Source organism: Panulirus ornatus, chromosome 37, assembly GCF_036320965.1.
Source record: "Panulirus ornatus isolate Po-2019 chromosome 37, ASM3632096v1, whole genome shotgun sequence".
In the NCBI taxonomy this organism is placed as follows: Eukaryota; Metazoa; Arthropoda; class Malacostraca; order Decapoda; family Palinuridae; genus Panulirus; species Panulirus ornatus.
The window spans coordinates 29,685,110-29,709,074 of NC_092260.1; the positions used below are offsets into that span (position 1 = coordinate 29,685,110).

At 37.0% G+C, this 23,965-nt stretch overlaps 1 protein-coding gene across 9 annotated transcripts in view; it reads left to right on the forward strand.

The window, feature by feature from the left end:
• Positions 1-23,965, forward strand: part of trr (trithorax-related) — a 156,312-nt gene that overhangs the window by 104,557 nt on the left and 27,790 nt on the right. For 6 of the 9 annotated variants that reach the window (XM_071684172.1, XM_071684177.1, XM_071684174.1 and 3 more), the window contains one exon: positions 19,111-19,306. In XM_071684172.1, the coding sequence (XP_071540273.1) occupies positions 19,111-19,306 (196 nt within the window). The remainder of the gene's footprint in view (positions 1-19,110; positions 19,307-23,965) is intronic. The other 3 variants (XM_071684173.1, XM_071684178.1, XM_071684180.1) reach the window with 1 other exon arrangement.

Sequence of the window (23,965 nt, forward strand, 5' to 3'; positions counted from 1 at the left end):
GAAGTTTCTGGGAGCGTTGAAGAATGTGTGGAAGGCGAGAACGTTATCTTGGTGAGCAAAAATGGGTATATTTGAAGGAATAGTGGTTTCAACAATGTTATATGGTTGCAAGGCATGAACTATAGATAGGGTTGTGCAGAGGAGGGTGGATATGATGGAAATGAGATGTTTGAGGACAATATGTGGTGTGAGGTGGTTTGATCAGGTAAGTAATGAAAAGGTAAGAGAGATGTGTTGTAATAAAAAGGTTGTGGTTGAGAGAGTAGAAGAGGGTGTATTGAAATGGTTTGGTCACATGGAGAGAATGAGTGAGGAAAAATTGACAAAGAGGATATATGTGTCAGAGGTGGAGGGAACGAGAAGTGGCAGACGAAATTGGAGGTGGAAGGATTGAGTGAAAAAGATTTTGAGCGATCGAGCCTGAACATAAAGGAGGGTGAAAGGTGTGCAAGGAATAGAGTGAATTGGAATGATGTGGTATACCGGGGTTGATGTGCTGTCAATGGATTGAATCAGGGCATGTGAAGCATCTGAGGTAAACCATGGAAGGTTTTGTGGGGCCTGGATGTGGAAATGGAGCTGTGGTTTCGGTGCATTATACATGAGAGCTAGAGACTGAGTTTGAACTAATGTGACCTTTGTTGTCTTTTCTTAGCGCTACCTTGCACACATGCAGGGGAAGGGGGTTTTCATTTCATGTGTGGAGGGGTGGTGACGGGAATGAATAAGGGCAGACAGTATGAATTATGTACATGTGTGTATATGTATATGTCTGTGTGTGTATATGAATATGTATGCGTTGAGATGTATAGGTATGTATATGTGCTGTGTGTGGACGTGTATGTATATACATGTGTATGTGGGTGGGTTGGGCCATTCTTTTGTCTGTTTCCTTGCGCTACCTCGCTAACGCGGGAGACAGCAACAAAGTATAATAAATAAATAGAAATAAAAAGTTTCATGTTTTGTTGTTATACTTTGTTACACTGTATGTTTTAGTTATTTCAGGTTTTGAAATCACATCCTATATTTGGAGGTATTTGGCAAGGAAAGTTAGAAATTGAAAAAGTTGTTTCGTAATGAAAAGGAAAATACTTTCTACTTAAAACCAGAATGAAAGTTTCATTAACCCTTTCCATGCAGGCACTAGCTTTTTTCTTCAGCATTTCATGCAGGTCCCACCTTTTGATATTTTAAACCTGGTAGTTTCAAGAGTTTGCCATTAGGGTTGCTGTGGTGATTATGTATATTCACCTGTGTGAAAAATAACTATTTTAGTCATAATTTGTTATATGGTGACCACAGCTCTTGTATTTTCCTTCAAGTTTTATAGTTTATTTACATTTTTGTATCTCAAAGTTGTTTTACAGTTGTGAGATGATGTAGTCTTTGTTTGTTATGAGTTTTAAACACTTCTGGAAGTGGACATGTGAAGCAGTGGCCCTGAAATATGGCTTTTATTGTCCAACAATTTATTTCATAAGTATGTCTGCCTGCCTTTTGCCCACCTCCTCCTCTGCTGCAGGAGAATTGTCACATGGTAAGTTTATGTTGTTTTTTCATTATTTGATGGTTGTTTTGTTGTGTTTTATATTTCTGGTAGTGTAGAAGTGTAACATGGGTTACCATAGGCCCTTAAACATGCTGGTTTGTCTGTCAGTGGGTGGAGTGTAAACATGTCTGCCCTCACTACCATTCCCCCAAGTGCCGTTGGTGCCTGTTATTGGTTACAGTACAAGTAAAACGTTTTTATTAGTTTAAAGTCTTCAGATTGTTTAGTTAGACTGTACATTCTTTTAAAGTTATTTAGCCTGTATTCAGACCATGATTTTTCGTGTACTATAACTGCATTGAGGAAGGGTAGTATTGCACAGTGTACTGCTTGGAAAGGGTTAATTTGTTGAAAGAACTTTTCCAGAAAATTGTATAACAACCATCTTGAAAGTAGATTATGCCAAGCTGACTGTATCCTCTAATGTCTTGTTATGATATGCTTTCCATTTCTTTAAAGTTGCACCACACAAAAATAGACTATATATTTTAGTCTGTTTCCTTGCGCTACCTCGCAAACGCGGGAGACAGTGACAAAGCAAAAAAAAAAAAAAAAAAAAAAAATTTTAGTCTTGGATAGATGAAGATTTTAATGTGCATGACATGGTTTAATCAAATAGATACTATCAGTATTAGATGAATTAATACAGAGAGAAGTGATTGGATGAATGTACAGGTTTTCGTATAGCAGTCACTAAGATTGTATTGATACTCATTAGAAAGTAAATGCAAACCAAAAGTTTATTTTCATGTAATAGAGGTTGATAGCTATATGTAAGCACGATAACATGCTAGAGATAAGTACAGGTTGAGTATCTCATATCCGAAATGCCTGGGATCTGAAGTGTTTCGGATTTTGGATTTTTTTGGATTTTGGAACATTTGCACATACATAATGAGATATCTTGGGGATGGGACCCAAGCCTGAACACGAAATACATTTATGTTTCATGTACACCTTATACACAGAGCCTGAATGTAATTTATACAATATTTTTAATGATTTTGCTCATGAAACAAAGTTTATGTAAAACTGAACCATCAAAAAGCTAATGTGTCACAACCTCTGCCGCCCCTGTGGACAATATGTGGTTGTTTGGCATCACCTTTAGTCTTGACACTGATTTTATGAGCCACTGATAAGCAGTAATTTTCTTGCACTTATTCACACATAAGTACTTAACAATTAAAAGATATGAAATACCATTAATACAATGAAGAAAATAATGTGTGTAGGGTACCTTGTAATGCATCTCAAGATGTTTTGGATTATGGAGCATTTTGGATTTCGGATTTTTGGATTAGGGATGCTCAACGTGTATCCATTAATATTGAACTGGAAATAAGTATCAATTGATATTTAGCAAAGATCATCAAATTCTAGTTGAACATAAGCTGCTGTAGTTGAAGTGAAATGAGAAAATGTTCTATAATTAAAAGAAGCATGATATACTAGTACTGAATAGAGTTCTTTTGCATCAAAGTAATTGCATCTTGTATCTTTGGGTAACTAGATTGGTTTTATTGTAAATCTTATATCCAGAAGTTAAGATATTTTAAGGGTGGGATAAAGACTCCTAGCAGCCAAAAGACTGAAAAGAATTGATTTTTCTTTTTCTGGTAGGATTTTGAACTTGATAATGGATCTTCTGTCTTAGAGATACTATTTAGTATTCTAGGCATTGTTTAAGTTATGCAAAACATAGAACATTATCCTTCATGTTAAAAACAAGCTTATTAAACTTATTGTCTCTTTAAGCTGTTTACATCAGGGAGATTTAGAAAATGTCCAGATGTTATCTCATGATTTTCATAGATATTTGAAATTATAATTTGAAAATCTTGATAAACTCATGAAAAGATATTTGAAGGATGGATACAGTGGCCTTAACTCGTTAGAAAACTTGTCAGATAGAAATGAATTACCACACAAAAAAAATTTAAGAGAATATCAGAAAATAGTGAAACATGTTATTATAAATGTTGGAATTTGCTTTTATTACTTGCTGTACAGAAGTAATTTAGCATATTGCTGTATTTGTTTAGTAACAGGTTAAGTAAAATAGGATTCTTTTTATCAAATATATGGTGAAAGAAACAGTTGCAAGTGCTTGTTACGAACTTGTAAAAAGTAACATGTAGGCGACTATCATATATCAAGCATACCAGTAATACATTCAGAGATTCACCAGATTATTTTATCATCGACCTTAGAGAATTTTCGGAGGATCCTTTTTTGAATAACAAGTTTTCGTCTTGCAAAATGACAAGAAAGTTTTTACATGGGAAAACAGAATTATTAGCATATGCATTTATCAGTTACAAATGCATGACACCTATCTAGGGTAGGAGTTTTTCCAACAGTTAATTAGAAATGCCTTATATTAAAATCTTATGATTAAGTGATTTTATAGATATTTGCTTCTAGGAAAAAATACAGAGCTAGATATATACATGTTTTCTTGGAAAACTGTTGAGTGGACTTAGCTTGTTATCCAAACATTTTACAAAAATAAGAGCACAGGAATCATACTATTGATTTTCTAATGAGTGAAAGAGTTAATTATGATTATGCACAAGAATAAAGAGATACTATGATTTAGTGATTTTAAAGATATTTGCTTCTTGGAAAAAATTCAGTGCTAGATATATACATGTTGTCTTGGAAAACTATTGAGTGGACTTAGCTTGTTATCCAAACATTTTACAAAAATAAGAGCACAGGAAACATACAATTGATTTTCTAATGAGTGAAAGAATTACTTATAATTCTGCACAAGAATGAAGAAATATTGATAAAACATTATCATCAAATCTCGCTTTGAGAAGCTGGCATCATTACCACAAGAATGAATGTTCAGTTTGTATATGATAACTTAGGGTTGTCTCCAGCAACTTCTAAAGATCCCTTGAATGCTCATAATTTTTGCCTATATCTGTTTCTCAGTAAAAGTGAGAATGATTGTTTATTTACCTGCTACCTTTATGATATACTATTTTGAGTTGAAGTTTTAATGCTTATAGCAGAACTCATATTTGAGAAAGTTAAATCATTTGCTTTCCTGGCTTATTCACACTGCACAGAAATGTGGAATTTGAGAAACGATAACTTGATTTCCTAGTGAGCCACTGAAGTGATAAAGATGCTTAAGGCAGAAGGATTAAGGGACCAAGAAATATAGAAATTGGAAAGGCAAATATAGTAATATTGATATCAAGTGGAAAGGCCTAGTGAGGGATTTTTTTTAATTTTATGCCTGGTTTAACAGTCTTTATGGAAATTGAAGAATACTACAACCAATATTGCTCTTGTGATTAAGCTTGTAGTTGTTATTGGCCTTCGCTTGCATATGATTACACTGCAAGTAAAATGGTCACATTTGTAAGACTGTATCATTGTCATCTGACAAAAGGGAGCACAGTTCATGTTTGGGACTTTCTTACTCCAAAGGAGTACATCATTTCCCTGCTTCTGATTTTAGTGTAGCCACAAAGCTGAAGCAGTCCCATTAATGGGTTCCTTGGATTATGTAAAATGAATATGCATGTATAATTACTGAACCTATTATTTATGCATGCATATTGTAATTAGAAACTTATACAAAGGTAATTCCATTATTGTTGTTTACTATGATGCCTTTAAGGCAAACTTGATCATTACCATTGCCATATATGCAATTCAGATAAAAGAATTTGAGCACATTGTTTAGTACTGAAGCAGTGGATTCTCATAGGGTCATATTTTGCCATAAATTAAGCAGAATGAAATACTGTGTTTGAGACTGAGGTTCTGGGTTACTTATTACATCATGTGGTCACATATTGCAAAGGAAACTCTCATATGTATTGGGAGTTTTCATTTCTTCTTTTACTTTTTATTCTATTTCATTTTTGTTTTGGTTTTGCATGGTATATCTTCCTCACCCTACATATAATGTGAAGTTGATCAGTCTTTTTATTGGTCATACACTGTTTTAATAGCTCAGTTTAAGAATTTAGCTTCCCGTATGGATATAATCATATGTATTTCCTGAAATAGTTTTGGTTTTAGGACTCAGTTTTTATTCATAGATTATATGAAAAAAATTTGAATGACTCTTTGGTTAGAGTGCTCTAATCCCAGATGGTTTAAAGAGTGGCCCAGAGTATCAGATTAATGGCCTTTTTGTTTAAATGATGTGTTCAGTTCCCTTTGCTAGCTGTCAAAATATAGTATGCTAAATTTGCTATAAACTGTTTTGTAATCCCATTCACTTAATGAAGAAATCCTTACAGTTCCTGTTTATATACATGTTCTCTGTCCTTTGAAACTTACACAGCTTGAATGCTTCTATATTTGTTTTGAGGGAATGCTTATTATCCAGAATAAAGTCCCAAGAGAAAATGAGATTATCTCTTAAGTAAATGAACTTTAGCTTGAGAAAGAAAGGAATATTCCAAATCTATAGGATGTAGGCAGTCTCTCATATGTTTTTGTCATGCTTCATGCTTTTGATGTGTTAATTTCTTGAAAAAGAAAACTATATTTGCATGGTTATACAATTCTTTTTATGGTGTTATATGTATATCTAAAAGGATCATTTTCAATTTTTATTATCCATAGTGAGAATTATTTGAAAGGTGATAATTATATGTAGCATTTTGCTTTTGTGCTTCATAGTTCTTCTGTTCATCAGTATGCAACTAATCCTCACACTTTCAGATGCACAACCTTCAAAGGTTGATGTTTGTGGTATAGCAAGAAATTCTTTGAATGTACACTCATGTTGTTTGATATGAAAATAGAGTGTAAAGATTGTGAGTACCTTAATGTGAATCATAGCACATAAATATAATTGCAAATTAAAGTAGAAATTTGTTATATGAGCTTAGTTTGGTACATTGTTTAAGAAAAATACTGACATTGTATCTGTGAGAGTAGTTTTCCTTAAATGTTATTTTCATGAATTTTTGATATATTTTAATGTTCATTTGGCATGTTTTTTTTCATGAATTGATACATAAGCAAAACTCCTGAACATCGCACTTTTGAATTACATTTCCCAATGATTATCTGAAAGTGGGAGGTCTTGCCATACATACATACATACACTGAACTGTGCTCTTTACATAGGCTTTCATTAGGGATGCAGAGCTGTTCATTAGATGATAGTAAGCCTTAAAGTTACTAACTGCCTGTCAATGAAGTTGATGCTAAACATAATGGGAGCAAGCTTTTTTCATCTTCATTTATTTTTGGTTATTTCTTGGATTGGCTTTTTTTTTTCTAACCTTAATGCTTGACAAGAAATGTTTTTAACCTCTTCCATGTGTAGTTCACCATTGGAGATTTATGCCTACTAAGGATGCTAAAGGGCTTTACCCAACATTTTAGAGTCAGAAAGAAATATATGATTCTTTGCACTGTTTTACATATTTACATTGACATAGTTTGCTTTAAGTAATCTCAAGTTTTGAGTATTGAAATGTATTTGTGTAAAAGACTCCACAGATATTTATATATCTTCGGATAGATAGTGCATCTAGATTTAGGTTTTAAGAAGTTGGTGAGTTCCTACACATGTATGGCCTTTTACTGTATGTGAAAGCCCTGTAACAGTGTGTTTTACAAAAATATTTAAGGGGGACATTTATTATTCCCTTTAGTTGTAGAGGTGAAAAGAATTAGTTTTGAAAATAATGGCAATATCATATTTTCTTCAGAGTAGGGAGAATGATAAGATGGTAGTGAATGTTAGATAGAAATGACAGGGTAAACTTTTATAATCATGCATTTGTGTGATTCATACTATCTCCTTGAGAATACTAGTTTAAGAAAAAGGAAAAATATACTGTTCACTGATCTGGAAAATTTATGATTGAAAGTTGATTTATGTTTGTGGAATAGAATGCTTTTAGTGTTTGTAGTTGGATATATGCTATGTGCAATCTCTCCTTGTCATACGTAGAGCTTGACAACACTTAACTCGCTCAGTTCATTCTTCGTAACTCTAGGTTTTCCTGAAGTGAGCACTATGTACTAGCCCTGCCTTTTGGGAAAATGATAGGGGCAGTAGATAGAAGTAGTAGGTAGGAACATTTAAGTTGGAGCATTAGGTAGAAGTAGTTGGAAGGAGCATTAGATAGAAGTAATCAGTAGGAACATTAGGGAGGAGCCTCTGCCAGTGGCCTGTTAAGGGTGAGGCACTAAAGGCTGAGAAGTGGTACTGGAGTTCACTAGTTATGTAGATTCTGTTGCCATGGAATAGGCATCAGAGATAGAGATATAGATATTACTTGAAGCTTTGATGGGATAATGAGAACAGAGAAAAGGGGAAGTAAGATGGATCCAGATAGCAGAGAAGTTATCTCATTGTTTAGTCAGGAAGTAAAAGGAATGTTTTAAATCTTCGTGTTGATTGTTTAGCCAGGAAGTTTTAAATCTTCATGTTGATATATATTCATGCAAGAAGTAATGAGTAAGATTGTGCTGGGAATTGTTGGTATAAGGAGAGAATTGAAAATTGCTAGATGTGAGTAGATACTGTACTAAGACAACTGTTCAATTTAATGGTAATTATGAAACAGCCTTTAGCTTGGATATGGTGAATGGGATGCAGAATTGTGTAGAGAGAATTTTATGGAAGACCTCAATGAAGTAAGTTAGATTTGTTTAGGAAAGGTGAATCAGAATTTGAAATATTGAAATTGGAGTGTACAAATTTGAACAGTGAATTGCCCATTAAGGTAGGCACTCTTGCAATAGAAACTATGATATCTAAAAGATTCTTCAGAGATATTAGAATAAAAGAAGGAATATGAGCATAGCTGAAGCAAGGTCGTTAAAATGTATGATTTATTTCCTACATTATCTATGACTTTAACTCTGTTTAATGAGAGTGGTTCAGGTGCATAACCTCCACTGTCAGTTAATGTCCAATTTCACATAGAGCACAAGCATTCATAGAATAGTTAGTTGTCAGGGGAGACTTTGAGTCTCTATTCATCTTTCCATTTCATTACTATCATTATTATACAAACCTCATGTAAACCTTCACAGTAAATTCATGTGCAATTCGCTTAGGACATTTTTAAGTATTCATTGAATAATAGTTATCAGGTGAGTCTCATTTTACCTTACCATGTTATTATTATTATCATTGTTATTATTATTATTTTTTTTTTTTTTGCTTTGTCGCTGTCTCCTGCGTTTGCGAGGTAGCGCAAGGAAACAGATGAAAGAAATAGCCCAACCCACCCCCATACACATGTATATACATACACGTCCATACACGCAAATATACATACCTACACAGCTTTCCATGGTTTACCCCAGACACTTCACATGCCCTGATTCAATCCACTGACAGCACGTCAACCCTGGTGTACCACATCGATCCAATTCACTCTATTCCTTGCCCTCCTCTCACCCTCCTGCATGTTCAGGCCCCGATCACACAAAATCTTTTTCACTCCATCTTTCCACCTCCAATTTGGTCTCCCTCTTCTCCTCGTTCCCTCCACCTCCGACACATATATCCTCTTGGTCAATCTTTCCTCACTCATTCTCTCCATGTGCCCAAACCATTTCAAAACACCCTCTTCTGCTCTCTCAACCACGCTCTTTTTATTTCCTCACATCTCTCTTACCCTTACGTTACTTACTCGATCAAACCACCTCACACCACACATTGTCCTCAAACATCTCATTTCCAGCACATCCACCCTCCTGTGCACAACTCTATCCATAGCCCACGCCTCGCAACCATACAACATTGTTGGAACCACTATTCCTTCAAACATACCCATTTTTGCTTTCCGAGATAATGTTCTCGACTTCCACACATTCTTCAAGCTACACATTCTTCAAGGCTCCCAGGATTTTCGCCCCCTCCCCTACCTTATGATCCACTTCCGCTTCCATGGTTCCATCCGCTGCCAGATCCACTCCCAGATATCTAAAACACTTTACTTCCTCCAGTTTTTCTCCATTCAAACTTACCTCCCAATTGACTTGACCCTCAACCCTGCTGTACCTAATAACCTTGCTCTTATTCACATTTACTCTTAACTTTCTTCTTTCACACACTTTACCAAACTCAGTCACCAGCTTCTGCAGTTTCTCACATGAATCAGCCACCAGCGCTGTATCACCAGCGAACAACAACTGACTCACTTCCCAAGCTCTCTCATCCACAACAGACTTCATACTTGCCCCTCTTTCCAAAACTTTTGCATTCACCTCCCTAACAACCCCATCCATAAACAAATTAAACAACCATGGAGACATCACACACCCCTGCCGCAAACCTACATTCACTGAGAACCAATCACTTTCCTCTCTTCCTAAAGGTACACATGCCTTACATCCTCGATAAAAACTTTTCACTGCTTCTAACAACTTGCCTCCCACACCATATATTCTTAATACCTTCCACAGAGCATCTCTATCAACTCTATCATATGCCTTCTCCAGATCCATAAATGCTACATACAAATGCATTTGCTTTTCTAAGTATTTCTCACATACATTCTTCAAAGCAAACACCTGATCCACACATCCTCTACCACTTCTGAAACCACACTGCTCTTCCCCAATCTGATGCTCTGTACATGCCTTCACCCTCTCAATCAATACCCTCCCATATAATTTACCAGGAATACACAACAAACTTATACCTCTGTAATTTGAGCACTCACTCTTATCCCCTTTGCCTTTGTACAATGGCACTATGCACGCATTCCGCTAATCCTCAGGCACCTCACCATGAGTCATACATACATTAGATAACCTTACCAACCAGTCAACAATACAGTCACCCCCTTTTTTAATAAATTCCACTGCAATACCATCCAAACCTGCTGCCTTGCCGGCTTTCATCTTCCGCAAAGCTTTTACTACCTCTTCTCTGTTTACCAAATCATTTTCCCTAACCCTCTCACTTTGCACACCACCTCGACCAAAACACCCTATATCTGCCACTCTATCATCAAACACATTCAACAAACCTTCAAAATACTCACTCCATCTCCTTCTCACATCACCACTACTTGTTATCACCTCCCCATTTGCGCCCTTCACTGAAGTTCCCATTTGTTCCCTTGTCTTACGCACTTTATTTACCTCCTTCCAGAACAACTTTTTATTCTCCCTAAAATTTAATGATACTCTCTCACCCCAACTCTCATTTGCCCTCTTTTTCACCTCTTGCACCTTTCTCTTGACCTCCTGTCTCTTTCTTTTATACATCTCCCACTCAATTGCATTTTTTCCCTGCAAAAATCGTCCAAATGCCTCTCTCTTCTCTTTCACTAATAATCTTACTTCTTCATCCCACCACTCACTACCCATTCTAATCAACCCACCTCCCACTCTTCTCATGCCACAAGCATCTTTTGCGCAATCCATCACTGATTCCCTAAATACATTCCATTCCTCCCCCACTCCCCTTACTTCCATTGTTCTCACCTTTTTCCATTCTGTACTCAGTCTCTCTTGGTACTTCCTTACACAAGTCTCCTTCCCAAGCTCACTTACTCTCACCACCCTCTTCACCCCAACATTCACTCTTCTTTTCTGAAAACCCATACAAATCTTCACCTTCGCCTCCACAAGATAATGATCAGACATCCCTCCAGTTGCACCTCTCAGCACATTAACATCCAAAAGTCACTCTTTCGCACGCCTGTCAATTAACACGTAATCCAATAACGCTCTCTGGCCATCTCTCCTACTTACATACGTATACTTATGTATATTTCGCTTTTTAAACCAGGTATTCCCAACCACCAGTCCTTTTTCAGCACATAAATCTACAAGCTCTTCACCATTTCCATTTACAACACTGAACACCCCATGTATACCAATTATTCCCTCAACTGCCACATTACTCACCTTTGCATTCAAATCACCCATCACTATAACCCGGTCTCGTGCATCCAAACCACTAACACACTCATTCAGCTGCTCCCAAAACACTTGCCTCTCATGATCTTTCTTCTCATGCCCACGTGCATATGCACCAATAATCACCCATCTCTCTCCATCAACTTTCAGTTTTACCCATATTAATCGAGAATTTACTTTCTTACATTCTATCACATACTCCCACAACTCCTGTTTCAGGATTACTGCTACTCCTTCGCTTGCTCTTGTCCTCTCACTAACCCCTGACTTTACTCCCAAGACATTCCCAAACCACTCTTCCCCTTTACCCTTGAGCTTCGTTTCACTCAGAGCCAAAACATTCAGGTTCCTTTCCTCAAACATACTACTTATCTCTCCTTTTTTCACATCTTGGTTACCACACACATTTAGACACCCCAGTCTGAGCCTTCGAGGAGGATGAGCACTCCCCGCGTGACTCCTTCTTCTGTTTCCCATTTTAGAAAGTTAAAAAATACAAGGAGGGGAGGATTTCTGGCCCCACGCTCCCGTCCCCTCTAGTCGCCTTCTATTATTATTATTATTATTTTTTTTTTTTTTCTGTCGCTGTCTCCCGCGTTTGCGAGGTAGCGCAAGGAAACAGACGAAAGAAATGGCCCAACCCACCCCCATACACATGTATATACATACGTCCACACACGCAAATATACATGCCTACACAGCTTTCCATGGTTTACCCCAGACGCTTCACATGCCCTGATTCAACCCACTGACATCACGTCAACCCCGGTATACCACATCGATCCAATTCACTCTGTTCCTTGCCCTCCTTTCACCCTCCTGCATGTTCAGGCCCTGATCACACAAAATCTTTTTCACTCCATCTTTCCACCTCCAATTTGGTCTCCCTCTTCTCGTTCCCTCCACCTCCGACACATATATCCTCTTGGTCAATCTTTCCTCACTCATTCTCTCCATGTGCCCAAACCACTTCAAAACACCCTCTTCTGCTCTCTCAACCACGCTCTTTTTATTTCCACACATCTCTCTTACCCTTACGTTACTCACTCGATCAAACCACCTCACACCACACATTGTCCTCAAACATCTCATTTCCAGCACATCCATCCTCCTGCGCACAACTCTATCCATAGCCCACGCCTCGCAACCATACAACATTGTTGGAACCACTGTTCCTTCAAACATACCCATTTTTGCTTTCCGAGATAATGTTCTCGACTTCCACACATTCTTCAAGGCCCCCAGAATTTTCGCCCCCTCCCCCACCCTATTATCCACTTCCGCTTCCATGGTTCCATCCACTGCCAGATCCACTCCCAGATATCTAAAGCACTTCACTTCCTCCAGTTTTTCTCCATTCAAACTCACCTCCCAATTGACTTGACCCTCAACCCTACTGTACCTAATAACCTTGCTCTTATTCACATTTACTCTTAACTCTCTTCTTCCACACACTTTACCAAACTCAGTCACCAGCTTCTGCAGTTTCTCACATGAATCAGCCACCATCGCTGTATCATCAGCGAACAACAACTGACTCACTTCCCAAGCTCTCTCATCCCCAACAGACTTCATACTTGCCCCTCTTTCCAAAACTCTTGCATTTACCTCCCTAACAACCCCATCCGTAAACAAATTAAACAACCATGGAGACATCACACACCCCTGCCGCAAACCTACATTCACTGAGAACCAATCACTTTCCTCTCTTCCTACACGTACACATGCCTTACATCCTCGATAAAAACTTTTCACTGCTTCTAACAACTTTCCTCCCACACCATATATTTTTTTTTTTTTTTTTATTATTATTAACATTATTATTATTATTATTATTATTATTATTATTATTATTATTATTATTATTATTATTCTACCCAAAGACCCCCCATTCAGGGAATCTTGCAGTAATTACTAAGATAGATTAGTCAGAGGGGAACAAAGTTTGAAGGAGGGAAGCCAGAAGAAGGGAACTTGGAGATGAGATCCCATTGCCACAACTTTTCAGATCAGAGTCTTTACATATAGAAATGGCTACAGCACAAGATTTCACATTGTTTCAAAGACAAAGATCAGACATAATTGTATTGCGAAAGAATATTGCTGGTGGATCTTATGTTGCAAAAACCATAATCGGAGAAGATGGGTTTAAGATGTTTAAAGAAATGGAAGTTAAGGAGAGATTTAAGGACTTTGGAAATGGTAAAAGTAAGAGCAACAGGATAAGTGTTAAAATGGTTAGGATGGTCACCTTTCTTTAGGAAAGACTGTGCCAGTGCATGTTTTCAAGAAGAGGGAAAAGACTTGTATAAGTAAAAGCAAGTGTAGTAGCAAGATCAGTACGGATCTTCAAAACATGCACAGGAATGCCATCTAGTCCACGTGGTTTGCTTATGTCAAGAGAGAAAAATACTTTTTGGACTTTAACCCAAAACTGTGGTGTGTGACAATATTTTTGTTCCATTCAAATTATCCCTTTATTTTCAGTTATTGAAAAAAAATACCATAAAAGTAGAACAGTGAAATGTTTGTAGTTCAGAATGCTTGGTACCAAGCAGTTCCCGGACTTAAAGATTTTTGTGGAGTATAGATAGTGAAGTTTATTAATCAGTAAAGTCAGGAAATGCAAGATGACTTTATTGATGATATTCAGTAGATTAATTCACAGCTCTCTTGTACCAATATAATCATGCATTTTGAAGTGAAAATACTAAAGAATTATCTGACTCTCCCTTACTATGCCAACTATATTCTAGCTGAGCATTTGTTCAAACAGTAAGAAGTACAATACTGTATTTTCAGAAACGACCACTTTTGTAGAATAACATTTCATTAATTTACCTCTTATGTTAATTTACCTCTTATGTCGCTACCTCGCAAACGCGGGAGACAGCGACAAAGTAGAAAAAAAAAAAAAAAAAAAAAAAAAACCTCTTATGTATATTGGAAAATGGAAATAAAAAGATATGTTTTTTGGAGTACATGTGGAAAGAATTTAATATCTACAGTACTTAGATAAAAAGAATGGCAATACCAAAGTAAAACCTAACCTAATCAGTCCATTAGATTTTTAATCCAAATAAATACTCCAGTATTGTAGTTGGGTGGAGTATATAGATAGGTAGATGGCAGATATGGGACTGAGAGCTTGGTAGCTGGTGTTTCTGTGGCTTTAAGGAGTACAGTACAGTATCTGCTATATGGCGAGTATTGGATAATTTCCCTCTTTATTACAGTACAGTACATCACTGATTTTCTGTTGAGACACTGATTCAGTGCAGTAATTAATAGCACACTGATTCAGTGCAATAATTGATGGGTGGGTAAATGTATGCCTCGATTGGAGTCTTTTTCTTCATGAAATTAATGTTTTCTCCCGGTTCTTCTTCAAGTCATGGGTGGTGGATGTACTAACAGCATATTCAGCACAAATATTTTTCTCTGAAGCTTCTTTATAATTGTTAGTTTCTTGAGGACAGTAAGTGTAACATGTTTACATTTGGTAGGACTGATCTCTTTATGAGGAAGCGATCTCTTGAAATCCATAGTGAGGGCTCAAAACATTGTAACTTATCCAGATAGGGAAGGTCACAGGCATAATCATTGTGTTCAGCTGAACAAGGATGCTGACCTTGTGAGTGTACCTTGCCTGATAGAGGCTGCACAGCCAGCTCAAGTGATACAGAAGAGAACTACAGTCAGTTATTCAGTGACATTATTTGTATTTGCTTAGTTTCTTATTCTTGATTATTTGATTTATCATTTTACTACATTTTGCAGTAATTTATGTGATCCATGAATTGAGGTGTACACAGATGTACATAATAAAATAAGATACTGCATAAGGTGTATGTTTGCAATTATGACTGCAACTGAACTTATCGTGAGGAAACAATTTCTCCTTCGTTTACATGATACAATTATCAGTTTTTTGTTGTTTTTTTATTTTGATAATTGTCATATACAGTATTTCATTACTTTGCCAATGAATTACATAAAACATAAGCATAAAGTTAGGGAGCGAACTTGCCCTTGGAATGGCTGACCGTAGCTGAAAGTGTTGTGAAGCAATCTCTCCTTCGATTATGCACTAACATCAGTTTTGGTTTAATTTTTTAGCATTGATAATTGTTATATGTATTGTTCTTTTACAATTTGCAATAAATTACATGAATCATAAGTGTAAAATAGACATGAATGTACATGTATATACACAAAAAAATGAGTTGCTTTATTACCTGTGTGCCTACACTGTTACAGTGGCTGATCGTGACTGAACCTGTCGTGAGCAGTGATTTCTTCGTGGGTTATGTAATAACTTTCTCTGTTTTTATTAATTATTTTGATGCTTTTTCAGTAAATTACTATAATCATAAGTGTAATATGAACATTGAAAAATGAGTTGCTACATCACTCAAATGCCCAAACTGTTACAATAGCCCACTGTGGCTAAACTTGTGAGGTGATGTCTTTTCCACTTATACAGTGATATTCTCTAGTTTTGCTTTGTTTTTTCATCTTGATGATGATCTCATACGTATATTGTTTTATTACATTCTGTAGTAAATTACTTGAAAACTAACCTGAAAGTTAACATATATGTAAGCATGCATGCAGATATGTCACATGTTACAGTGGCTGGCTGTGAATTACCCAAATTACCCATAGAATTTTGCCAAAGTAGGTAAAATTCATTGTTCTCCAAGATTTGGGAGTTTCTGAACCATAGAATGCTGGATTAAAGACATTTCACTGTATACTCTGCTATATTGGTGTGGAAGAGTATCGAGTTGATTGGGGCGGGCCCTGGATGGTGGCATGGTTGCTCCTTATTTATGTAAGGAAACAGTGATTGTGAGTATTTTCTTGACTTACTTCCACATGCATCTATACAGCTGATTTTACACATCCCATACGTATTAAATATTTTTTTTACATGATATACATTTTTTTTTTTTTTTTTTTTTTTTTTTTTGCTTTGTCGCTGTCTCCCGCGTTTGCGAGGTAGCGCAAGGAAACAGACGAAAGAAATGGCCCAACCCACCCCATACACATGCCTTGATTCAATCCACTGACAGCACGTCAACCCCGGTATACCACATCGCTCCAATTCACTCTATTCTTTGCCCTCCTTTCACCCTCCTGCATGTTCAGGCCCCGATCACACAAAATCTTTTTCACTCCATCTTTCCACCTCCAATTTGGTCTCCCTCTTCTCCTCGTTCCCTCCACCTCCGACACATATATCCTCTTGGTCAATCTTTCCTCACTCATTCTCTCCATGTGACCAAACCATTTCAAAACACCCTCTTCTGCTCTCTCAACCACGCTCTTTTTATTTCCACACATCTCTCTTACCCTTACGTTACTTACTCGATCAAACCACCTCACACCACACATTGTCCTCAAACATCTCATTTCCAGCACATCCATCCTCCTGCACACAACTCTATCCATAGTCCACGCCTCACAACCATACAACATTGTTGGAACCACTGTTCCTTCAAACATACCCATTTTTGCTTTCCGAGATAATGTTCTCGACTTCCACACATTCTTCAAGGCTCCCAGAATTTTCGCCCCCTCCCCCACCCTATGATCCACTTCCGCATCCATGGTTCCATCCGCTGCCAGATCCACTCCCAGATATCTAAAACACTTCACTTCCTCCAGTTTTTCTCCATTCAAACTCACCTCCCAATTGAATTGACCCTCAACCCTACTGTACCTAATAACCTTGCTCTTATTCACATTTACTCTTAACTTTCTTCTTTCACATATTTTTGTATATTATATGCATCATATATGTATTTACACTCAGAACTTTATTTATATGAATTTACTATGCATTTATTCTCATCCAAAATATAAACACCAGAGCAAGAGGAACTGTTTCATTATGAAATCAGCATCAGTAGTTGTGTAATTTTGGCTTCCAGCCCTTTTGATGCAGTTACACTCTGACGATTTACGAGTGACTGTGATGAGATTTTTTTTCCCAGCTATGTTATTAGGTTGCTAGTGACATATGTGGATTTAATTATTTGTTTATCATAACCACAAGTCCCTTTTCTAGGGCCTCCTGCAACCCAAGGCTGTATTGCACTCAGTATAGGTAATAGAGAGAAGATGGACTCCTTTAGAGCAAGAAGTTCTTTGATGAGACTGTTTTATTTTTCGTTAGCTGAGGTTTTAGTTTTCGTTAGCTGAGGATAATGCAGCCTTATCAAAGGTGACTTTTCACTTGCTGTGTAACATCAGGCAGATGGAGACTGGTAACACCCATATATTGACAAGAGATGGAATCATATATCTGCTAGGAATTTTAAACATTGCCCACAAAATCTTTGACAGTCTGTGGGCACATCACAGCTGTTATAGTAGACCAGTATACTGGCACTTCACAATCCAAGGGTTAAGAAAAGAGGTTATAAAGAAGAACATAGGATTAATAATAATTGCAGCATCAGGTGCTGAGGAATTGGGTTATCCAAGATGGAGTCAGAAGAGAGAAGAAAAAGAACAAAAGTATGCTTTGTCTGCCTTTGAAGAATGAAAAAAAACACCATTCATAACTGCATATACTTTCACCATCCTCTGCTGTATACCACATGATTGCATGTTCATGTTCTTCCCAACATCATCATCAACATAAAGCAATTGTGGCAGCTTTAATTGTTCCACCATGGTTCAACCAACCTGTCAGTTTCTTAGTCATGTCATGGATAGATCCATCTATAAAACAATTGATTAACTAAGATAACATGACAGTAAGTCATTGCTTTAAAACCATTTGCTTATACCATTGTTTATTTACACAAGAATTTTCTTACATAACTAAAGCTTTTGGTAACACTTATTTGTGTTGTATGTACACACTACATAGCTAAAATGCTTCCAAACTCCTTTTCTGTTCACGCTGTTATTAATTGTATGTATATTATACATGCCATAGAGAATTTCCCCTATCTTTAAGGCTTTCGTTATAGATGGCTTGGGAGCTTGATATCAGCAATGCACTGATCTCCCACTCTAAAATCCTTATGTTCCTCAAAAGTCTTTGATAAGAGGAATGGGATTTTCAGTTTGTTTTTGTTAAGGTGTTCTCAAATCACAAAGGTTGATACACAAGTATTTAAGATTCTTGAGAGTTCTTTGATGAACTTTTAGATTTTTTAAAACACATGGGAGAGGAACTGGGATGGGATTGTAATTAATAGCTTTATTTTTTACTTTATCAGGGGACCTTTTTTCTACAAAACTGAATAGGTACATGAATTAATCAAGAATGAAGTACTGTCTCTGACTGAGGTAAACTTTTGTAGAAGGAAAATATTGGGCTAAGCTAGGATTATGCTTGTAGGTAATGTTTAGAATATAAGATATTTAGAACACTCGTAGTCAATGAGCTATGCATGGAAGGGGTTAAGTTGCTTATCAAGATCTCTCATTCTGTTCTTTCTATCTTTCTTACTTTCTGATTTGTGTTTTATGTATTACTGTGTTATCTTCAGCCATAAATGAATGTCTTATATTTTCCATTTGATTCAGTAATGATTTTAAAAGAATAATATTTTTATTTTAGTAAATCACTTTGAGGCTGCTTAGGGCTTAGATATTTTAAGGCTCCCTCATAGATCCCCAGGAAGCTCATCTCTCTGTCCTTGTGACAGGAACAGCCCTTACTGATAGAAGATTTGCTGGAACAAGAAAAACAGGAACAGATGAAGCAGCAGAAGGCCACCCACCACCAGCAACAAGAGTCCTTAGGACAAGTTGAACTCAGCCTCAGTGACATGGAATATGAGAAGCTCAAAGCTGATGTACTCTCAGTGGGAAACCCTGCTGCTGGTGTACCACCAATACCTGGTATGATGCTAGAAAATATGTAGCTCATGTATTAGGATGAAAATCTTGGATCTAGATAAACTTACAGAGAATGGCTTAAGCAGCAATGTGTGTATTCCATAATGATTTCTCACCTACAGATGGAGATTTCCCAGTTAAATCCCACTGCAGGTCTCTGTTCTTCTGGTGCTACTATATCCTGTAATGACTTTTTTCTGAATTACTTCTACCAGTCTCTCTCAACTTTCTTTTGAATATTCCCATAATTAATGGTAGATACATCACATGGAAAGCTCTTCATGCATTTTTATTTCATTTTCGTTCTGATGTAATTTTCTTACCCTGCTCCTCCATACATTTTATAAGTTACTTAACTTCCTTGCCCAGCTCACTAATTTGTAATCCTATCTCTGCATTATATGAATCTGCTTTCTGATTTATGAATATCATTTTTAATTCTTCCAAGCTCTTTTTAATATCCCTTGAATGTTTTTCTGATACTTCATTCCTGTTTTGGGCTTCCTTACAATCAAAATTGTATTCTACTAAATCAAAATCTTACTCCTTTTACCTCTTACAAGCTCCCTAGTCTTAATTTTCCTTTCAGTATCTTCATTGCCTTTTTCTTGTTGTATAGCCTTTCCCTGCCACTATCAATGCCAGCCTTGTTGTCTTATTTATGAATAGTTACCCCTGAACTTGCAATGCTCTTTTGCATCTGATCAAATACGTCTTCCACTTTTCTCCAACATCAGTCTATAGTAATCATTTGAAATTTAGGAGAAAAATGGTGAAAAGTAGTTCTTAAACATGGTAGGCACAGCTTGGCATTCTTGCTTGTTATCAGGATGTGAATTGCATAATGGTTGGCACAGCTAGGCATTCTTGCTTGTTATCAGGATGTGAATTGCCTTGTAATTTTTTTCATGTCTGCTGTCTTTAGATATATCCTTTTCTAGATTACTCCATAACTTGTAATTGTAACAGACTTTTTTTATTTTTGCTCAGCGCAATCCTTATTTTTTTTTAATTCTTTAGATATGCATATCCATCAATCCTATTTCTCATAAAAGATTGGAAAACTGACGTGAAAGAGTCCTGCAAGATTTTTACTCCAGTTTCTATTATGGAGTCTTAAGAATTTCCAGAATCTTTCCTGTCTATGACAGAGAGCTCAAACAGCAGCAGTACTGATCCCTTACCCATCTAGTAGACCTGATTTTCTCTTCATTCAACTTTCACCAAATTTAGTCCTTCATCTGTTGAACATCATCTGCATAGTTTCTCTCCCAGTGTTGTACTTCATTTGGGCACTGAATTGTCTCATGACGTTTAAGTAATCTATATCACACCTACAACTTCAATGACATTTTGCTATATTGGTCCCTGTATATATTAGAAATCAGCTTTATTGGACACCCTAATCGTGGTTGACTATTATCTGTTATTTTGGAATTAGTCCGATATATCCGATGATAGTCCAAAGTGACCCACGCTTTTTATCACCAGCAGTTGCTCCTGTAAGGACTGTAGTTTCTATGCACAAAGATTATTGTGCTACTGTATTCTTTCTTATGTTGTTGACCCACGCTTTTTATCACCAGCAGTTGCTCCTGTAAGGACAGTAGTTTCTATGCACAAAGATTATTTTGCTACTGTATTCTTTCTTATGTTGTTGACCCACGCTTTTTATCACCAGCAGTTGCTCCTGTAAGGACAGTAGTTTTTATGCACAAAGATTATTGTGCTACTGTATTTTTCTTATGTTGTAACACTATTTTTTTTTTTTTTTTGCTTTGTCGCTGTCTCCCGCGTTTGCGAGGTAGCGCAAGGAAACAGACGAAAGAAATGGCCCAACCCACCCCCATACACATGTATATACATATGTCCACACACGCAAATATACATACCTACACAGCTTTCCATGGTTCACCCCAGATGCTTCACATGCCTTGATTCAATCCACTGACAGCACGTCAACCCCGGTATACCACATCGCTCCAATTCACTCTATTCCTTGCCCTCCTTTCACCCTCCTGCATGTTCAGGCCCCGATCACACAAAATCTTTTTCACTCCATCTTTCCACCTCCAATTTGGTCTCCCTCTTCTCCTCGTTCCCTCCACCTCCGACACATATATTCTCTTGGTCAATCTTTCCTCACTCATTCTCTCCATGTGCCCGAACCATTTCAAAACACCCTCTTCTGCTCTCTCAACCACGCTCTTTTTATTTCCACACATCTCTCTTACCCTTACGTTACTTACTTGATCAAACCACCTGACACCACATATTGTCCTCAAACATCTCATTTCCAGCACATCCATCCTCCTGCGCACAACTCTATCCATAGCCCACGCCTCGCAACCATACAACATTGTTGGAACCACTATTCCCTCAAACATACCCATTTTTGCTCTCCGAGATAATGTTCTCGACTTCCACACATTCTTCAAGGCTCCCAGAATTTTCGCCCCCTCCCCCACCCTATGATCCACTTCCGCTTCCATGGTTCCATCCACTGCCAGATCCACTCCCAGATATCTAAAACACTTCACTTCCTCCAGTTTTTCTCCATTCAAACTCACCTCCCAATTGACTTGACCCTCAACCCTACTGTACCTAATAACCTTGCTCTTATTCACATTTACTCTTAACTTTCTTCTTTCACACACTTTACCAAACTATATATACTGTATTATTGTAGTTATATTGTACAAAACTATATATACTGTATTATTGTAGTTATATTGTACAAATACATAAGAACAGAATTATGATATCTAAGTTTCTTTGAGGAAATATCTCTACTGCATCTTAAATAAACTTTTTTCTTTCATTTTTGTTCACTCTTTCTCATGTCAGTAAGGTAGTGCTGGGAACATATAAAGAAAATGCCTCATTTGCTCTCATCCTTTCTCTAGTCATGTTTGATTCACCAAAACCACAGCCCCTTATACACAATCTGGTCCCCAGAGACTTCTCTCTGGTTTCCCCTGGCTGCTTCATATGTTTTGGATCAGTCCACTGACAGCACATCACCCCTTGTATAAGACATTGCTCCAGTCCCATGTGTACCTTTTTGCTCTCTTGCATGTTCAGGCCCTGAGCGCTCAAAATGTTATTCATTTAATCCTTCCATCTCCAATTTGGTATCCTCCTTGTTGCCTCCACTGCTTAGATATCTGGTAGTGGATCTGGCAGTGGATGGAACCATGGAAGCGGAAGTGAATCATAGGGTGGGGGAGGGGGCAAAAATCCTGGGAGCCTTGAAGAATGTTTGGAAGTCGAGAACATTATCTCGGAAAGCAAAAATGGGTATGTTTGAAGGAATAGTGGTTCCAACAATGTTGTATGGTTGCGAGGCATGGGCTATGGATAGAATTGTGTGGAGGAGGGTGGATGTGCTGGAAATAAGATGTTTGAGGACAATATGCGGTGTGAGGTGGTTTGATCGAGTAAGTAATGTAAGGGTAAGAGAGATGTGTGGAAATAAAAAGAGCGTGGTTGAGAGAGCAGAAGAGGGTGTTTTGAAATGGTTTGGGCACGTGGAGAGAATGAGTGAGGAAAGATTGACCAAGAGGATATATGTGTCGGAGGTGGAGGGAACGAGGAGAAGTGGGAGACCAAATTGGAGGTGGAAAGATGGAGGGGGGCCAGAAATCCTCCCCTCCTTGTATTTTTTTTAACTTTCTAAAATGGGAAACAGAAGAAGGATATATATATATATATATATATATATATATATATATATATATATATATATATATATATATATATATATTTCTTTTTTCTTTCAAACTATTCGCCATTTCCCGCGTTAGCGAGGTAGCGTTAAGAACAGAGAACTGGGCCTTTGAGGGAATATCCTCACCTGGCCCCCTTCTCTGTTCCTTCTTTTGGAAAAAAAAAAAAATAAAAAAAAAAATAATGAGAGGGGAGGATTTATATATATATATATATATATATATATATATATATATATATATATATATATATATATATATATATATATATATATATATTTTTTTCATACTATTCGCCATTTCCCGCATTAGCGAGGTAGCGTTAAGAACAGAGGACTGGGCCTTTGAGGGAATATCCTCATATGGCCCCCTTCTCTGTTCCTTCTTTTGGAAAATTTAAAAAAAAATGAGAGGGGAGGATATATATATATTTTTATATATATATTTTTTTTTGTTATTTTGCTTTTCACTTCCTCTGTGACTTATGCATGTTTGTGTCTGTGTTTGAAAGGAGAAGGGGAAATTGCTATTCTGTATTACTGAATGTAGATTTGTTTTACGTTTACCTTACTTCATTGTAGAATTCTCTTATATCTGTTGTAATCCCAAAATTGAGGATGACGATGAGCAATGAAGCAAAAAAATTTATGAGAATGATATAAGTATAGTAAATTATATGGGAGGGTATTGATTGAGAGGGTGAAGGCATGTACAGAGCATCAGATTGGGGAAGAGCAGTGTGGTTTCAGAAGTGGTAGAGGATGTGTGGATCAGGTGTTTGCTTTGAAGAATGTATGTGAGAAATACTTAGAAAAGCAAATGGATTTGTATGTAGCATTTATGGATCTGGAGAAGGCATATGATAGAGTTGATAGAGATGCTCTGTGGAAGGTATTGAGAATATATGGTGTGGGAGGAAAGTTGTTAGAAGCAG